This window comes from Hyla sarda, chromosome 6 (assembly GCF_029499605.1).
Source record: "Hyla sarda isolate aHylSar1 chromosome 6, aHylSar1.hap1, whole genome shotgun sequence".
NCBI classification, from domain to species: Eukaryota; Metazoa; Chordata; class Amphibia; order Anura; family Hylidae; genus Hyla; species Hyla sarda.
Genome location: NC_079194.1, coordinates 283,331,303 through 283,347,993, shown reverse-complemented (window position 1 = coordinate 283,347,993; position 16,691 = coordinate 283,331,303). Strand labels below are relative to the sequence as shown.

The following is a 16,691-nucleotide window of genomic DNA, read 5'->3' as shown; positions in this document are numbered from 1 at the left end:
TTTGAGGGGTGCCATTGGGCAGGCAGGGTCACCTGGTTTACACTGCTCCTCACTCTTAAAGGGATTATCCACCATAAGGTGATTTTAGTACATACCTGGCAAAAAAAAAATCCTGGAATACCCCTTTAACTGAAGATATTTTAGATAGAAATTTCAATGTGGACAAGAATGGCGTCCAGAATTGGGCCCAGTCCCGGTTGGTCTTATTCCTTCTTTTATTGGTAAGAAAATGTACTGAACCCCTTCTCTCCAGGGACCTGCCTTGGCAGCAATTAACGAGGGGGGTATTGACCAATAGGGCCAATGGGTCAGGGTATTGTTCTGGGAGGCCAAAAAGGATACCATTATAGGAGGACCATATGGATATTTGCTACGGGTTCTCCATACTTCTTGAAGAAAGGAAGGAAGTCCGGCATCCGAAAATCCAACTTTATTAAGTGATAAAAGCTGGGTCAGTGCGAGTCGGAGCACAGAAACCCAGGATCGGTAGAGTCGGCTTCCCTCCCTGCTTGCAATACAAGGACTCTCCTTACTTCTCTCTACTGCATGGGTCCCTTCCAACAAGTGGGGATTCTGCAAGGTGGACAAACTCTTTCATTGTTGATAATATAGGAATCTGTCTCTACTGAACCATACTTAGGCCTCTTCCACATAAGCGTCTGCTTTCTGGTGGTCTGCCCACTTGCTGGTTTGCCAGGTGATCACGAGGCCTAATACACAAGGCAACGTTTTGGCACCAGTTGTTAAAAAAATAATAATAATAATAATTTCACCGGAGTACCCCTTTAAGGGTGGAAGTGTATCAAGCTGTCTTAAGCCATGTTCACACAGCAAAAAATGTGTGGAACATCTGCCTGGAAAACAAGGGCAGACATTTCGTACATTTGCAGTTCCTGGTGGCGCTAGGGCTACTCAGAAAAAGCTGTCTCCATAGACGGCAATGCATTTCCTACCGGTTGGACCCCCCGCGATGTGACACTTATTTCCTATCCTGCGGATCTCCCACCTGGCGTCCCGGCTCTATGCTCTCTGTGTTAACCTTGGCACGAAGTTGTGGCAGAAACGTCCCCTCCATGCATCTCTTGCACCCTGGGTCTCCCCATGCATGGAGGGGCCACCGCGCTGGCCTTCACGCCCTCCCCATGCATCTCTATGGAAGAGCCGGAAATACAGTGTCTGGGTATCTCCTTCTCTTCCATAGAGAACATGGAGGCGCTACCAGGAGACAGGCCAGTACATCAGGAGACGTGGAGGAGGCCGTAGGAAGGCAACAACCCAGCAGCAGGACCGCTACCTCCACCTTTGTGCAAGAAGGAGCAGGAGGAGCACTGCCAGAGCCCTGCAAAATGACCTCCAGCAGGCCACAAATGTGCACGTGTCCACTCAAACGGTCAGAAACAGACTCCATGAGGGAGGTATGAGGGCCCGACATCCACAGGTGGGGGTTGTGCTTACAGACCAACACCGTGCAGGACGTTTGGCAAGATTAACAAATTTGCCACTTGGCTGGTATATTGCTGTAGTGTCTATTTTTTTTTTATTAAAAAAATATACATCCCCCCCCCCACCATAAATGTGACATATCAATGTACAGTATATTTCTCAGTACAGATACATCTGCAGTTTCACCAGTAGGACAGCGCCACCTTGTGGACAGATAATATATCATGATGCTATGTTGATTTTCCTAGGCGTTCCTAGGCAGCGGTTCTCAACCAGGGTGCCTTTGGCTGTCCGGGCATGCTGGGAGTTGTAGTTCTGCAACAGCTGGAGACACCCTGGTTAGGAAACACTGCTTTAAGGCTATGTTCACAATACGTCAAAGTTGTTGAAATTGCTGCAGGCTATTTCCAAATTTTTACTGCCTTTTTTTTTCTGTTAGGCTTCTTTCCAACTACAAAATTACTCAGTTTTAAAGATCCATACGAAGCTCCGTCTAAAAATCAGCTGTAAAACGTCAGTTACAAAATCCTATACGGCCGTTCGAAAATCCCATTGTAGTCTATGGGATTTTTCTAATAGCCGTTTTAACCCGTTATTAATAACGGCCGTTATTTTGTGACCGAAGATTGTAACGGGAGAAATAGTGCATGCGCTATTTCTCCTGTTACTAACTTCCGTAACAAAATAACGGCCGTTATTAATAACGGGCTGTAATGGGTTAAAACGGCTATTTCCAGCCCTTATTTCTTACTTATGGCTTTATATAATGAACATGCTCATTATGTTAACGTCCCTTAGCAATAATGGTATTTTTATCATACAATGTGTGCAATGACGGTCACTTTTCCACAGACTTGACCCTGTGTGAACATAGCCTATGGCAGGCCTGAAGCAAAAGGGTAGGTAGGGTGGCCACATGCCAGGGTACCATTAAACAGTAGACATTTGGGGGGGGGGGGGGGGGGCGCAAGTTAGTTACAGTAATTTTCCTCTATATTTTCCCTGCAGCGGCTCAGCCATGTGTCTGAGCGACTGGTTATACTTATAGATCAGCTGCTGGGTATTAACTCCTTCATTACCCGGGGTTTTTCCACTTTCGTTTTTTCCTCCTTACCTTATATAGAGGGGGCTGAGCCAAAGCCCATTGGTCAAGCTGCGGGTCATGTGTTAAGCTGGTGCCCTCTAGGTAACATGTGATAACAGACAGAAAGGAGAAAAATGGGGAAGAAACAGGGCGCTCCCTAGTGTAGTATTTAAGGTAGATAAAAAAAAAAGACACTGCAAATACCCAACACCCGAGGTGTCGTACTGACCTTTTGTGACGGTACAAAAAGGCCAGTGTAACCCGTGTCGTATGGTCTGCGGGTATGCAGGTAAACATTCTGCTGCTCTCACCCTTTTTCCATGTTCCGAGGAGACGGAGAATGAATGGCAATATGGAGAGTACAAAAGATATGGGGTTCCTAGAAGAGCTACTTACTGTATGCAGGTGTGAATAGAATAGAACGTAAGTCAGCAGTAATAACTTTTATTGAAAAGAAGTCAAATAGAAAGGGGACAACGCGCTTCGGCACACACTCGCGCCTTCCTCAGGTCCACAAAATTACTATATTTCGTAGTCTCGGCTGAAGTTCCTGTGTGCTGGTTGTCAGCCAGCCGGGACTACGAAATATAGTAAATCTGCTGCTGTATTGTTTATGCACAGCCCGAATTGCCCTTATTACTTCCCATGTCAGTCCAGATGGGAGGGGGGGGGCACAGCATGATGTAGGGGGGTCCATGGCCCCTTCTGAACCCTCCTTGGTGACGCCATTGCACACAGGACCTCTTAGTAACAGATGTGAGGAAGGGGCTGTCAGGGCCAGTGAGGAGAAGACAGCGCAGACTATGATGATAGCAGCAGGGGTTAATGCCTCCGTGGAAAATGCCGGTGGGCCCCTTGTGACAGCTCTGAACTGCTGCCGCTAGATCTGTTTGGCGGCCTGCTCCCTCTCCAGGTGTGCACCCACGGCGGGGGCCGGGTTCGCCAAACGGTAGGTACGCCACTGTTACGCCTAGCGCTCCGGGTCCCCGCTCCTCCCCGGAGCGCTCACGGCGTCATTCTCCCTGCAGCGCCCCGGTCAGTCCCGCTGACCGGGAGCGCTGCACTGTCATGGCCGTCGGGGATGCGATTCGCACAGCGGGACGCGCCCGCTCGCGAATCGCATCCCAGGTCACTTACCCGTCCCGGTCCCCTGCTGTCATGTGCTGGCGCGCGCGGCTCCGCTCTCTAGGGCGCGCGCGCGCCAGCTCTCTGAGACTTAAAGGGCCAGTGCACCAATGATTGGTGCCTGGCCCAATTAGCTTAATTGGCTTCCATCTGCTCCCTGGCTATATCTGATCTCCTCCCTTGCACTCCCTTGCCGGATCTTGTTGCCTTGTGCCAGTGAAAGCGTTTAGTGTGTCCAAAGCCTGTGTTACCTGAACTCCTGCTATCCATCCTGACTACGAACCTTGCCGCCTGCCCCCGACCTTCTGCTACGTCTGACCTTGCCTCTGCCTAGTCCTTCTGTCCCACGCCTTCTCAGCAGTCAGCGAGGTTGAGCCGTTGCTAGTGGATACGACCTGGTTGCTACTGCCGCAGCAAGACCATCCCGCTTTGCGGCGGGCTCTGGTGAAAACCAGTAGCCTCTTAGAACCGGTCCACTAGCACGGTCCACGCCAATCCCTCGCTGACACAGCGGATCCACAACCCGTAAGCCGAATCGTGACAGTCAACCCGTAAGCCGAATCGTGACAGTAGATCCGGCCATGGATCCCGCTGAGGTGCCGCTGCCAAGTCTCGCTGACCTTCCCACGGTGGTCGCTCAGCAATCGCAGTTGACCGCCATGTTACAGCAACTTCTGCCTCTGCTACAGCAGCAACCATCTCCTCCGCCAGCTCCTGCACCTCCTCCGCAGCGAGTGGCCGCTCCTAGCCTCCGCTTGTCCCTGCCGGACAAATTTGATGGGGACTCTAAACTCTGCCGTGGATTTTTGTCTCAGTGTTCCCTGCATATGGAGATGTTGTCGGACTTGTTTCCTACAGAACGGTCTAAGGTGGCGTTCGTAGTAAGCCTTCTTTCAGGAAAGGCCTTGTCTTGGGCCACACCGCTCTGGGACCGCAATGATCCTGCCACAGCCTCAGTCCAGTCTTTTTTCGCTGAAGTCCGGAGTGTCTTCGAGGAGCCAGCCCGAGCTTCTTCTGCCGAGACTGCCCTGTTGAACCTGGTCCAGGGTAATTCTTCAGTGGGCGAGTACGCCATCCAATTTCGTACTCTTGCTTCCTAGTTATCATGGAATAACGAGGCTCTCTGCGCGACCTTTAAAAAAGGCCTATCCAGTCGCATCAAGGATGTGCTGGCCGCACGAGAGATTCCTGCCAACCTGCAAGAACTCATCCATTTGGCTACCCGCATTGACATGCGTTTTTCTGAGCGACACCAAGAGCTCCGCCAGGAAAAAGACTTTGATCTCTGGGCACCTCTCCCACAGTATCCGTTGCAATCTACGCCTGGGCCTCCCGCCGAGGAGGCCATGCAAGTGGATAGGTCTCGCCTGACCCAGGAAGAGAGGAATCGCCGTAGGGAAGAAAATCTCTGTCTTTACCGTGCCAGTACCGAGCATTTCTTGGTGGATTGCCCTATCCGTCCTCCACGTCTGGGAAACGCACGCACGCACCCAGCTCACGTGGGTGTGGCGTCTCTTGGTTCCAAGTCTGCTTCTCCACGTCTCACGGTGCCCGTGCGGATTTCTCCTTCAGCCGTGGCCTGCTTGGACTCTGGTGCCTCTGGTAATTTTATTTTGGAGTCGTTTGTGAATAAATTCAGCATCCCGGTGACCCGTCTCGTCAAGCCGCTCTACATTTCCGCGGTCAATGGAGTCAGACTGGATTGCACCGTGCGTTACCACACAGAACCCCTCCTGATGTGTATTGGACCCCACCACGAAAGGATTGAGCTCTTCGTTCTCCCCAACTGTACCTCTGAGGTCCTCCTCGGTCTGCCATGGCTCCGGCTTCATTCTCCCACCCTTGATTGGACCACCGGGGAGATCAAGAACTGGGACTCTGCCTGCCATAGGAAGTGCCTCTCCCCCCCTCCCAGTCCCGTCAGGCAAGCCTCTGTGCCTCCTCATGGCTCCCGTCCTTGTGTCACCCTGCCCCGTGCCAATCTTCCCCCCCTGCCCTCCCTCCCCATTCCAACTCCTGCTGTACTGCCTGCCGTTGAGGAAACCCTCCATTCTGTCCCGGTGTCCTCATCCCAGGGGAGGCAGTTTCTGGACAAAAAAAAGGGGAGACCTAAGGGGGGGGGGGTACTGTTACGCCTAGCGCTCCGGGTCCCCGCTCCTCCCTGGAGCGCTCACGGCGTCATTCTCCCTGCAGCGCCCCGGTCAGTCCCGCTGACCGGGAGCGCTGCACTGTCATGGCCGTCGGGGATGCGATTCGCACAGCGGGACACGCCCGCTCGCGAATCGCATCCCAGGTCACTTACCCGTCCCGGTCCCCTGCTGTCATGTGCTGGCGTGCGCGGCTCCGCTCTCTAGGGCGCGCGCGCGCCAGCTCTCTGAGACTTAAAGGGCCAGTGCACCAATGATTGGTGCCTGGCCCAATTAGCTTAATTGGCTTCCACCTGCTCCCAGACTATATCTGATCTCCTCCCTTGCACTCCCTTGCTGGATCTTGTTGCCTTGTGCCAGTGAAAGCGTTTAGTGTGTCCAAAGCCTGTGTTACCTGAACTCCTGCTATCCATCCTGACTACGAACCTTGCCGCCTGCCCCCGACCTTCTGCTACGTCTGACCTTGCCTCTGCCTAGTCCTTCTGTCCCACGCCTTCTCAGCAGTCAGCGAGGTTGAGCCGTTGCTAGTGGATACGACCTGGTTGCTACTGCCGCAGCAAGACCATCCCGCTTTGCGGCGGGCTCTGGTGAAAACCAGTAGCCTCTTAGAACCGGTCCACTAGCACGGTCCACGCCAATCCCTCGCTGACACAGCGGATCCACAACCCGTAAGCCGAATCGTGACAGCCACTGTATATCAGCACCTCCCTGCCCATTCTGCTCCTCTTGGACTCACCAGTGCTCGAGAGAAGTGTCCCGCCCGCCCTGGTTGTTTAAAATTGTACGTACTATTGTTGCTGGTACGATGCGTTGGTTTTTGTTATTCCTTTTTAGAAAAAAAAATGTAAATACTGTATAAAAATAATAATAATAATAATATCTATACAGTGTTCCCTCAACATACGATGGTAATCCGTTCCAAATGAACCATCGTTAGTTGAAACCATCATATGTTGAGGGATCCGTGCAATGTAAAGTATAGGAAGTTATACTCACCTGTCCCCGCCGCTCCGGACCGTCACAGCTTCCCTGGATGTCGCCCTCCATCGCTGTCGCCATGTCCCCGGGGTGTCCCCGCCGCTCCGGACCGTCTCTGCTGCCTGGGATCGTCGCTCTTCATCGCCGTCATCACGTCATTGCGCGCGCCGCTCCTATTGGGTGACGGGACGGCGTGCGCGGCGATGTGATGAAGATGAAGGAAAGCGACAGCGATACAGGGGATCCTGAAGAGAACGGTCCGGAGCGCCGGGGACAGGTGAGTGATCATCAGCGGACCACACGGGGCACCGTAAACGGCTATCCGGTGGCAGCTGAAGCAGTCTGCGCTGCCGGATAGCCATTTATGCGATGGCCCGGCGGGAAGTGAAAGGGCCGATGGCACTCATGCCCGTCAGCGACCCGGCGGCTGGCATACCGCTTTGGCTGAAGTAGTAGGTCAACTTGCATTTATCAGATGTTCACTTGCAATGCAGTTATTTGGTTATTTATATAATTATATAATGTTATTTATAATAAATGAGCTGTGACCAGTTAAAAAGGAAACATGTGTCATGTCTTTATTGGAATAGAAAGGGGGAGGATATATGTTGAAAGGGGGTGTTCTATGCAGTCATGTTGTGGATTTGTTGCGGACCCATTAAAGTCAATGGGTAGGAGCATAATCCGCTGCAAATTTTCACAGTGGAATTTCCACCACAGATTATGAACATGTGAATGTTTTGTTGCGTATTTTGCAGCAGAATTTCCGCAGCAGATTTTGTTACCCATTAAAGTCAAAGGGGGAGATTTATCAAAACCTGTGCAGAGGAAAAGTTGCCAAGTTGCCCATAGCAACCAATCAGATCTCTTCTTATATTTTGCAGAGGCCTAGTCAAAAAGGAAAGAAGCGAGCTGATTGGTTGCTATGGGCAACTGGGTATCTTTTCCTCTGGACAGGTTTTGATAAATCTCCCTACCCTTACGGGTCTGTTCAGTGGATTTTGGTGCATATTTTTTGCATGTGGTCTGCCACTTTTTATTTTCTGCTGTTTATTTTATCATTGCCCTTCCAGCAAAAAATAATCACCAGAAAAAAGCTGTAGAAAATAAGCAGCTGAAAATTTACAGCAAAATCCATACCAAAATATGCACAAAAATCCGCCAGTGTGAAAATACCCTAAGGGTGCGTTCACATGTGCGTATTTTTGCTGCAGATATGCTGCAGATTTTGCTGCCCATTAACTTCAATGAGCAGCAAAAATCTGCTGAAGCAAATCTGCAGCAGATCTACAGCAAAAATATGCACGCACCCTTAATGCAACGAGCGGATTCGAGTCTGATTTTTCTCAGCGTATTTGCTGCAGAAAATCTGCTGCTCCCCCTCAATATAACTCTATGGCAGCGCTGCCTTCGGCAATCTCCGGCTCTGCCATAGTGCAGTATTGAGGGAGCAAGTCGGCCGCCGCTTTGTGCTGTGGTGGACACCCGCCATCTGGCCAGCGAGCCGGGGCCCCATACAGGAGATCACAAGGGGCCCCAGCGGTCGGACCCCCGGTGATCTGAAACTTATCCCCTATCCTTAGGATAAGGGATACGTTTTTCAGTACTGGATATCTCCTTTAAGGTAAGTCCACATTTTCGTATTTGCTGCAGCAGATTTTGCTGCCCATTGACTTCAATGGGAAGCAAAATTTGCTACAGCAAATCTGCAGCACAAAATACGTACGTGTGGACTGACCCCTATGGTGTTTTGTTGTGAGCACAGTAAATGTAGCTTGGGATTGTGTATTGTATGTGTTCACAGGTTACATATAATTACATAGATCATAAGGTTGAAAAAAAGACAAGAGTCCAAGTTAAACCTATGTTGATCCATGGAAATGCCCCCCCAAAAAACTTAGAAGGCTGATGCCAACCTCAGAGAGTCCTCCAGGCCCACCAACAGTCCAAGATTTAAATTTTTATTCTTTTCTATTCTATTCCAATGGAGTAAATGGAAAAAAACAAAAAAAATGTTGGTCGGCCTTGAAGACTCAGTTGGGGACCAATTACGTAGAGGGTGCCCTCTTGGCATGTGTGTAGTGTGGATCGGTCATTGGACCTTATAAAATCCCGTTTTGTCTCCGGCTGACAGTAAACTACATATTTTTAATCATCCCACAGCTTGAGCCTCTAGGGTTTTCCCTCGGGTTTCACTCTTTGCCCAACAGATGCCATTGCTGCCCAATATCATTTGCTCATACACTCACTGCAGTGCGACAACATTCAGAATGAATACAGTAGTAGGTGTAAAGCCGTCAGCTTTTTATGCCCGTCACAATGCCCGTCTTTTGTCCTGACCTCAATAGCTGGGGTGGGACGCTCGCCCTTTGTATGACGTCATGCCAATGATGCCCTGCCAGTCAGTAATCTACGCTTACACCAGTGCGCACAACCCCCATGCAGTGTTTTCATTCACTTTTCATAATCCTCGGATAAATCCTCCTGTGCTTTTTCGAGCTCAGTAAAGCGCTTTAGAGATCAGTGGTGATCTCCTGGGTTACGTTCATGTGTCGGCCTTGGTGTGTCAAGCAAAAACAAATTTACTTCCTATATAAATGCAGCAATACATCAAAAGCTGCATTCTGGGTTTATTCTGGTTCTAATATGTTTTGTAACATATTTTGTAAGCAGAATTTTAGTTGGAAAATCTGTAGTGTGAACCTAGCCTTAAAAGGGTACTCCGCCCCTAGACATCTGATCACAGGGGTCCTGCCACTGGGGACCCCCACGATCTCCCTGCTGCATCCGGCATTCGTTTACAGCTTCGGGTGCAGTGCCGGAGGCTCGTGATGTCACGGCTGCGCCCCGCCCCCTCAATGCAAGTCTATGGGAGGGGGGCATGAGGGCCGTCAGGCCCCCCTCCCATAGACTTGCATTGAGGGGGCATGGCCGTGACATCACGAGCCTCTGCCCTGCATCGCCAGTCATCCGGCACAGAGCAAAGTTTACGCCATGCACCGGATGTCTGGGAGCCGCAGCCGAGATGACATGTGATAGGGGATAACATGTCTAGGGGCGGAGTACCCCTTTAAGATACTCGTACGAATGTCTTTATGGTCTGTTAATGGACGTGTTCTTACCACTTCATTTTTGAGTGTGAACCCAATCTGGTAGTTACATAGACTATGTACTCCCAAGTTAAACGAAATGGAGGACAGAATAAAAATAAAAAAAATCCTGGATGGTTTTTGTAAAGATGCCTGATGCTATATTCACGTTGGCATTGAGGCTTCATTCGTAACGGAGGTCAGGCTTTTCATGCTGCACTCTGATCAGTTAGGAGTTACAGGCCTGGGCCAATTAGAAGCTGAGGCGGGGTATTTCATTTCTCCTCAGACTTCTGGCTCTTGAGTTTTAGTTTCAGTTCTGACTTCTGTTTAATTTTGCCATGGCTTTGTAGTTCTGACCTGTTTGTCTAGTTTTTAGCCTTGTCCTGCCTGACTTGTAATCTGTCTGTAATCATATGGTCAGTTTTATCTTGTCTAGTTTGTATCCGTTACCTGAACCTGTATCCTGACTTGTATTCTGACCTGTTTTTTGTATTCGACAATATATGGTATAAGTCCTGATCCATTGCTTCTCTTGCTTTGCCCCCAGCGTGGTGTGTTGTTTTACTGTGTTCAGTGTTTGTATTTGACACTGAACCTGTATCCTGACCTGTTTGTGTCTTGTACTCCACCAGGGTATAGGTCCTGATCAATTGCTTCTCTTGCTTTGCGCCTAGCCTGGTGTGTTGTATTTATGTTTTTAGTCTTGTGTAATTCTGGTAATCCTGTCGCTATATCTTCCTGGTAACCTTTTTTGTCTGATCACGGGGGTCCCACTGCTGCCCCCCCATAGACATGAATGGAGGGGGTGTGGAGTGACGTCAGGTGGGGGCGTGGTGTGACATCGCAATCACGGCCTCTGGCTCTGAGCGTTCTAAACAAAATGTTCAGAAGCTGGAGCCCCGGCGTACCCCTATAAATGTGATGGATCTGCCAATGACGGCTCCAACAGCTGTGTGAACAGGGACTAATTTGATATTGAGGGAACTCTAAACAATGTTATCTCTGCCCGACTTGTGTTCTAGGCTTTGTTAAGTTCTGAAATATCCCAATGACTTGTAACACACATTTTAAACAAATGAACAGCGTTATATTTAATATATATATATTATCTATTTCATACAGTATTACATGTAGATTTTGTGAGTTCAAAGTGCACAGTAAGTCAAAAACATAAAAACAACACTTAAATTGAGGGCGCTTCATAAAACGTACCATTATCAAAATGTACGTAGGCCACCCCAAGCAATAACCATACAAAAATATATCTAACACACAGTAGACCAGCTCTGCTGTTACTTTTACACATGAACCACAACTACAAAAACTAACTCCGGCTCTGCCGCTTCTTATCTAATACCTTTATTACAGTGATCATGCAGTTAAATGTCGGCTCTGCCCTTATCTGTGACCCTGTGGTCTAATATATAGCTCTATTACTGAATAAACTTGTAACCATATAAAAAAAAAAAAAGGTCACGCATCTTGACAAATCCCTTAAAGGAAGAATAGCAAACCCCTTTAAGAAAACGTGATATCATGCCTTAAGTTGAGTGAGTGAATTAGACCCTATAATAATAACAGTATTTATACTGGCAAAAAAAGTCAAATGTAAAACTTTTTAGACATAGTGTAACACTCATGAACGCAACTTTCTATCAAAGACTTCCTTAAAGAGTCAATATTGTGGATGAGCTGATTGAGCTCGGACTCTGGTCACCGCCGCTACTGCTGCTGGTGCTGAGCCTGCGGTGTGCGGTGGAACAGGACTCCTGGGTTCCGGGATAAGTGAAGACTAGATTTGGAGTGAAGGGCGTGATGGATGGTGTTTTCATCAACGTAGGGGTGTGAAGAGCTTCAGGTTCAAGAATCGTGTTGCTGAGCTCAATTCTGGGGAGCTTTACTTTGGTGCCTCTTGGTGATCCTCCTTGTGGCTCCTCCTTGAGGCCCTTATAAGAGTCTGCCTGCTGGGCACGTTGGTGGTTTCGGGGCACCTTGCAGATGGGCTGGTGTGCGTCAAGGATCAGTTCCAGCTTATCCTTTTGCTTCTGAAGTTCGGCTATCTCTTTTTGTAATTTTGACTTCTCTTCTTCAAGATTGTCTGTCTCCTGAAATGGTAAAAAGAAAAACATGTTTGAATGCTTCACATGCCTTTCGAACAGAAAATAAATAGGTATACAATTTGCAAAAAAATTTTGGGCAAAAATTGTTATTCTTTGTATTTCCTATGTCTTCCATCAAATCTAAAGCCCCTATCGGTAGGACTCCCCCATCTAGAAAGTTTGTTCCTGTCGTTAGGACCCCCTGCTAGTAGTTTGCCCCCTGTCGGTAGAACCCCTGTAGGTAGTTTTCCCCCTATAGGTAAGACCCACTTGTAGGTAGCTTGCCCACTGTAGTTAGGACTCCCCTATAAGTTGTTTGGCTTGTGTAGATAGTTTTTCCCCGGTAGGTAGGACCCACCTGTAGGTAGTTTGCCCCCTGTCGGTTGGACAACCTGTAAGTAGTTGCCCCCTATGGGTAGCTCTATCCCTATAGGTAGAACCCCCCTGAAGGTAGTTTACACACTTGCAGGTAACCCCCCCCCCGTAGTTAGGGCCTCTTGAAGGTATATTCCCCCTACAGCTAGTCCCCCACGAATAGCATAACTCTACTGCAGGTAGGAACCCCTGTAGGTATTTCCCCCTCCTGTAAGTAGGACCCCCTGCAGGTAGTTTGCCTCCTGTAGTGAGCTTGCCCGCCCTGTAGGTAGGACCCCTCTATGAGGCACTTACTTATATAGTTTATCCTGTCTGTGTAAAACTGTAGCTCTGCTCCACTCCCCCATTCCCCCATTGTGCTGCCTGGCTTCCCCATCCTAGTCATGGCGTACTACCGAGGAGCATGTGACGATACACTGGTGCCTCTTGGTGATTCTCCCCTTGGCTCTTCCTTGAGGACCTTCTAAGTGTCACTCTGCTTCCTCCGGAGTGTTACACTGTGCAGGTGGAGTGACATGTATGGTCACATGCTCCTCCAGGACGCCATGATATTGAAGCCAGGGGATACCAGCCTGCACATGGGAGAACAAGGGAGCGGAGCTACAGAACGGGCCACAGATAATGTGAAGCCTATCAGTAAGTGCCGTTGGCTTGCGGCACATGGGTTAAATCACTGCTCTATGTACTTACTGCCTGTAGGTAATCTGTCAGCTCCTTGCGTCTGTTCCTGCATTTAGCCGCAGCAATCTTATTCCTCTCTCTACGAACTCGTCGTCTTTCTTCTTCTTCTGGTGACACCTGTGTAGAACAAAAAGAATATTAGTGATAAGAAATAAACCTAATGCTAACAATGCTAAATATACTATCCCATAATTATAATCCTTCTTGACTATTAGCCATTCTGCAGTTTCACTATAGTTTGGAAGGCATTGGGAGGTAGGCACGTTTACCGAGCATCCGGTGTGCTCACTATGTACAGAGGTCACGGTGCATTAGTAAATCCGGGAATGAATGATGTGTGATTTTTTTAATGAATAGAAGGATTGGCAGTGTGTGTGTGACCCAGTGAGTTAGCCATTAATGCTTATCCCGCTTCAAGTTGTGGTTTGGCACCTATTTCCTAGCTCCTTTTCCTTCTGACTCATGCCACAGGTCTATGAGTCGCCCGTCAACTGTTTCCGTCACATGTGTAGCTAGTTTGACTTTGGACAAACTTTAATTTTTAACCCTTTAAGTACCTAGTGTACCTGGTGAACACAGCCATAGTGAATCTGCCATTGTGAAAACCCTTCCTGATGTCCCTCGTGAACATAGTCATTGTGAATCTGCCATTGTCAAAAACATTCTTGATCTGCCCGGTGAACATAGTCATAGTAATTCTTCCACTGTAAAAACCCTCCTGATGTGCTTAATGAACATAGACATAGTGTCTGATTGCGGGGGGTCCGATAGCTAGAACCCCCCCCCCCCCCTACCATCTCCTGCCCGGTGCCCTGTTCTCCTTGTGCATGGAGTGTACTCTCCTCCGTGCATGGAAGGCTATGGACCCTGCATGAAACGGTATCTGACACGGCCCACCATGTATCTCTATGGGAGAGCTGTATCTCCGGCGTGTCAGCACCGCTCTGTTCATGAGGAGAGGGGGGCACCGGGCAGGAGATGGTGGGTGGTCCGATAGAGGATAAATTGTTTAGTACTCCTTTAAAGGGAATCTATTACCATGAGTCCGCTGTATTATTTCTCTCACCTTAGGAGGGCTTTTCACAATGGCAGATTCACTATGGCTGTGTTCATTAGGCACATCTGGAAGGTCTTTGACAAAAGCAGATTCACTATGGCTATGTTCGCCAGGTACATCAGCAGGGTAGTTTACCAGGTACACTAGTTACTTGAAGGGTTAAAAATGAAATTCAAACTAGCTACACATGTGACGGAAACAGTTGACGGGCGACTCATAGACCTGTGGCATGAGTCAGAAGGAAAAGGAGATTGGGTGTCGTATGGGGGGTCAACACTGCTCCGTTCATGGGGAGATCGGGGGGCCTGGGAGTAGATTGCGGGGAGGTCCCAGAAGTCTTGCCCCCCGTGATCAGACACTTGTCCCCTATCCTTTGGATAGGGGATACATTGTTTAGCACCACACTGCTTTAAAACCACTATATTACTTATGTTATACTGCTTCTGAGTTACAGCTGAATTATACTCCAGAGCTGCGGTCATGGGATAGCTGGTTGTCAGGAGGAGATAAATCCTAAAATTCTTACCTATATTTTTATGATGCACTGTAGCAGTTTTTTAGTACATCTGATTACTGTACAGCATAAATACAATCTCGGTCTGTGATGATGGTGAAATCTTCTTTCCTCTAGATGTAGAGGACACCCCTTGTCATAGTTGAGTCAGTAATTAAAGTTCATAGCAATCAAAGTCTGTTCCACGGCTGGTGTAAAGACGCCATACATGCTATACTCACCTATACCAGTCCCCCACACTGATGTATCCAATCCTCCTCTGGTCTCTGCTTCTTTCAGGTTCCTGCCATGTTCCAGCCCCACAGGACCCGCCCTGCTCAGCCAATCAGTGGCCTCAGTGGTGTCCCAGCCCCATTTGTGATTGGCTGAGTAGCAAGGCCCTGTGAGGTTGGGACACACTAGGAACACGAAAAAAGCAGAGACCAGCAAAGGACCAAGAGACTCAGCATGGCAGCTGTGGGTGACTGGTGGAGGTGAGTATAGCATGTATAGCATCTTTACACTAAGTGTGGAGCAAATTTTCATTACCATTAACCATGACAAGTGGGCATTCCTTATGGCTAGAGGAAAGAAGGTTTCAACATCATCGCAGACAGGGATCTTTACTGTAAGAGCAGTGAGACTATGGAACTCTCTGCCACATGATGTTGTGATGTGTGACTCCATAACAAGTTAACGGGGGCCTGGATGTTTTTGGGGTAAATATAATATTACAGGTTATGGAAACTAGATTTATGTGAATGGAACTTGATCCAGGGATTTATTCTGATGCCATATTGGAGTGGGGAAGGGATTTCCCCCCTGATATGGGGCAATTGGCATCAGCCTCATAGGGGGGGGGGGGGGGGGGGTCCCTATCCTGGATCAACACAGTAGAGCTTTAGGTTGATTTTTCAACCTTATAAACTATGTAACTATTAATACATAGTGTGAACCATAACAATGGTGTTCGTTCAGAGGTAGACATGTACATTTGAACCATATATATGTATATATACAGTGACCCCTGACCTATGATGGCCCCGACATACGATAATTTCAGCATACAATGACCTCTCAGAGGCCATCGCATGTTGAAGGCAGCATCAACATACGATGCTTTTGTATGTCGGGGCCATCGCATAAACGGCTTTCCGGCAGCGCAGACTGCTTCAGCTGCCACCGGATAGCCGTTTACGGTGCCCCGTGTGCTCCGGTGATGGTCTCCTACCTGTCCTCAGGGCTCCGGAGCGTCCTCTCCCCGATCCTCTCCATCGCCGGCACTCTCCTTCGTCGTCATCATGTTGCGTGCACGCCGTCCCGTCATCCAATAGGAGCGGCGTGTGTGCGTAGTGACGTGATGACGGCGACGGAGAGCGAGGATCCCGGGGAAGCAGAGACGTCCGGAGCATCGGGGACACCAAGGGGATGCGGCAACAGCGATGGAGGGCGACATCCAGGGCAGCGGTGACGATCCGGAGCGGCGGGGACAGGTGAGTATAACTTCCTATACTTTACATTGCACGGATCCCTCAACATACGATGGTTTCAACAAACGATGGTCCATTTGGAACGGATTACCATCGTATGTTGAGGGATCACTGGTATATATATATATATATATATATATATATATATATTAAAACCAGTAGATATTAATCATTTGACTACTTACAAATTCACCATGTCTTCTTCGGCCCATGCTTAAAGGTCCTCCCATGCTTCTGATGACGCCATGACGTGGACTGTGGTAGGGCGGTAAGGACAGCGGTCTAACGCTTGGTTGTACCATCCAGTTAAGGTCTTGACTTGAAGTTATTGCATTTATTGTTGGAATAAAAGGACCGGAAGAGGTATTGATGGGATATTTCTGTAAAAAGTGAATGAGAAAAAAAGTTAGTCAAGTGACTTCATAGATGCAGGCTATTCATAAAAAAAAATGTCTATATCATATAAGGCATTATTATTTTCATAAGTGTTACATTTAAAGGGGTACTCCATTGGAAAAATATTGTTTTAAATCAACTGGCGCCAGCAAGTTAAAGAGATTTTTAAATTACTTCTATTTAAAAATCGTAATCCTTCCAGTACTTATCAGCTGCTGTATGCTCCACAGG

At 48.5% G+C, this 16,691-nt stretch overlaps 1 protein-coding gene across 5 annotated transcripts in view; it reads right to left on the bottom strand.

Moving 5' to 3' along the window:
- Positions 1–10,959: 10,959 nt before the first annotated feature.
- Positions 10,960–16,691, bottom strand: part of FOSL1 (FOS like 1, AP-1 transcription factor subunit) — a 69,225-nt gene continuing 63,493 nt past the window's right edge. For all 5 annotated transcript variants that reach the window (XM_056527515.1, XM_056527517.1, XM_056527516.1 and 2 more), the window contains 3 exons: positions 16,250–16,444; positions 13,034–13,141; positions 10,960–11,974 (listed from right to left, as the gene is read on the bottom strand). In XM_056527515.1, coding sequence (XP_056383490.1) covers positions 11,537–11,974; positions 13,034–13,141; positions 16,250–16,444 — 741 coding nt within the window. In that variant the 3' untranslated portion in view covers positions 10,960–11,536. The remainder of the gene's footprint in view (positions 11,975–13,033; positions 13,142–16,249; positions 16,445–16,691) is intronic.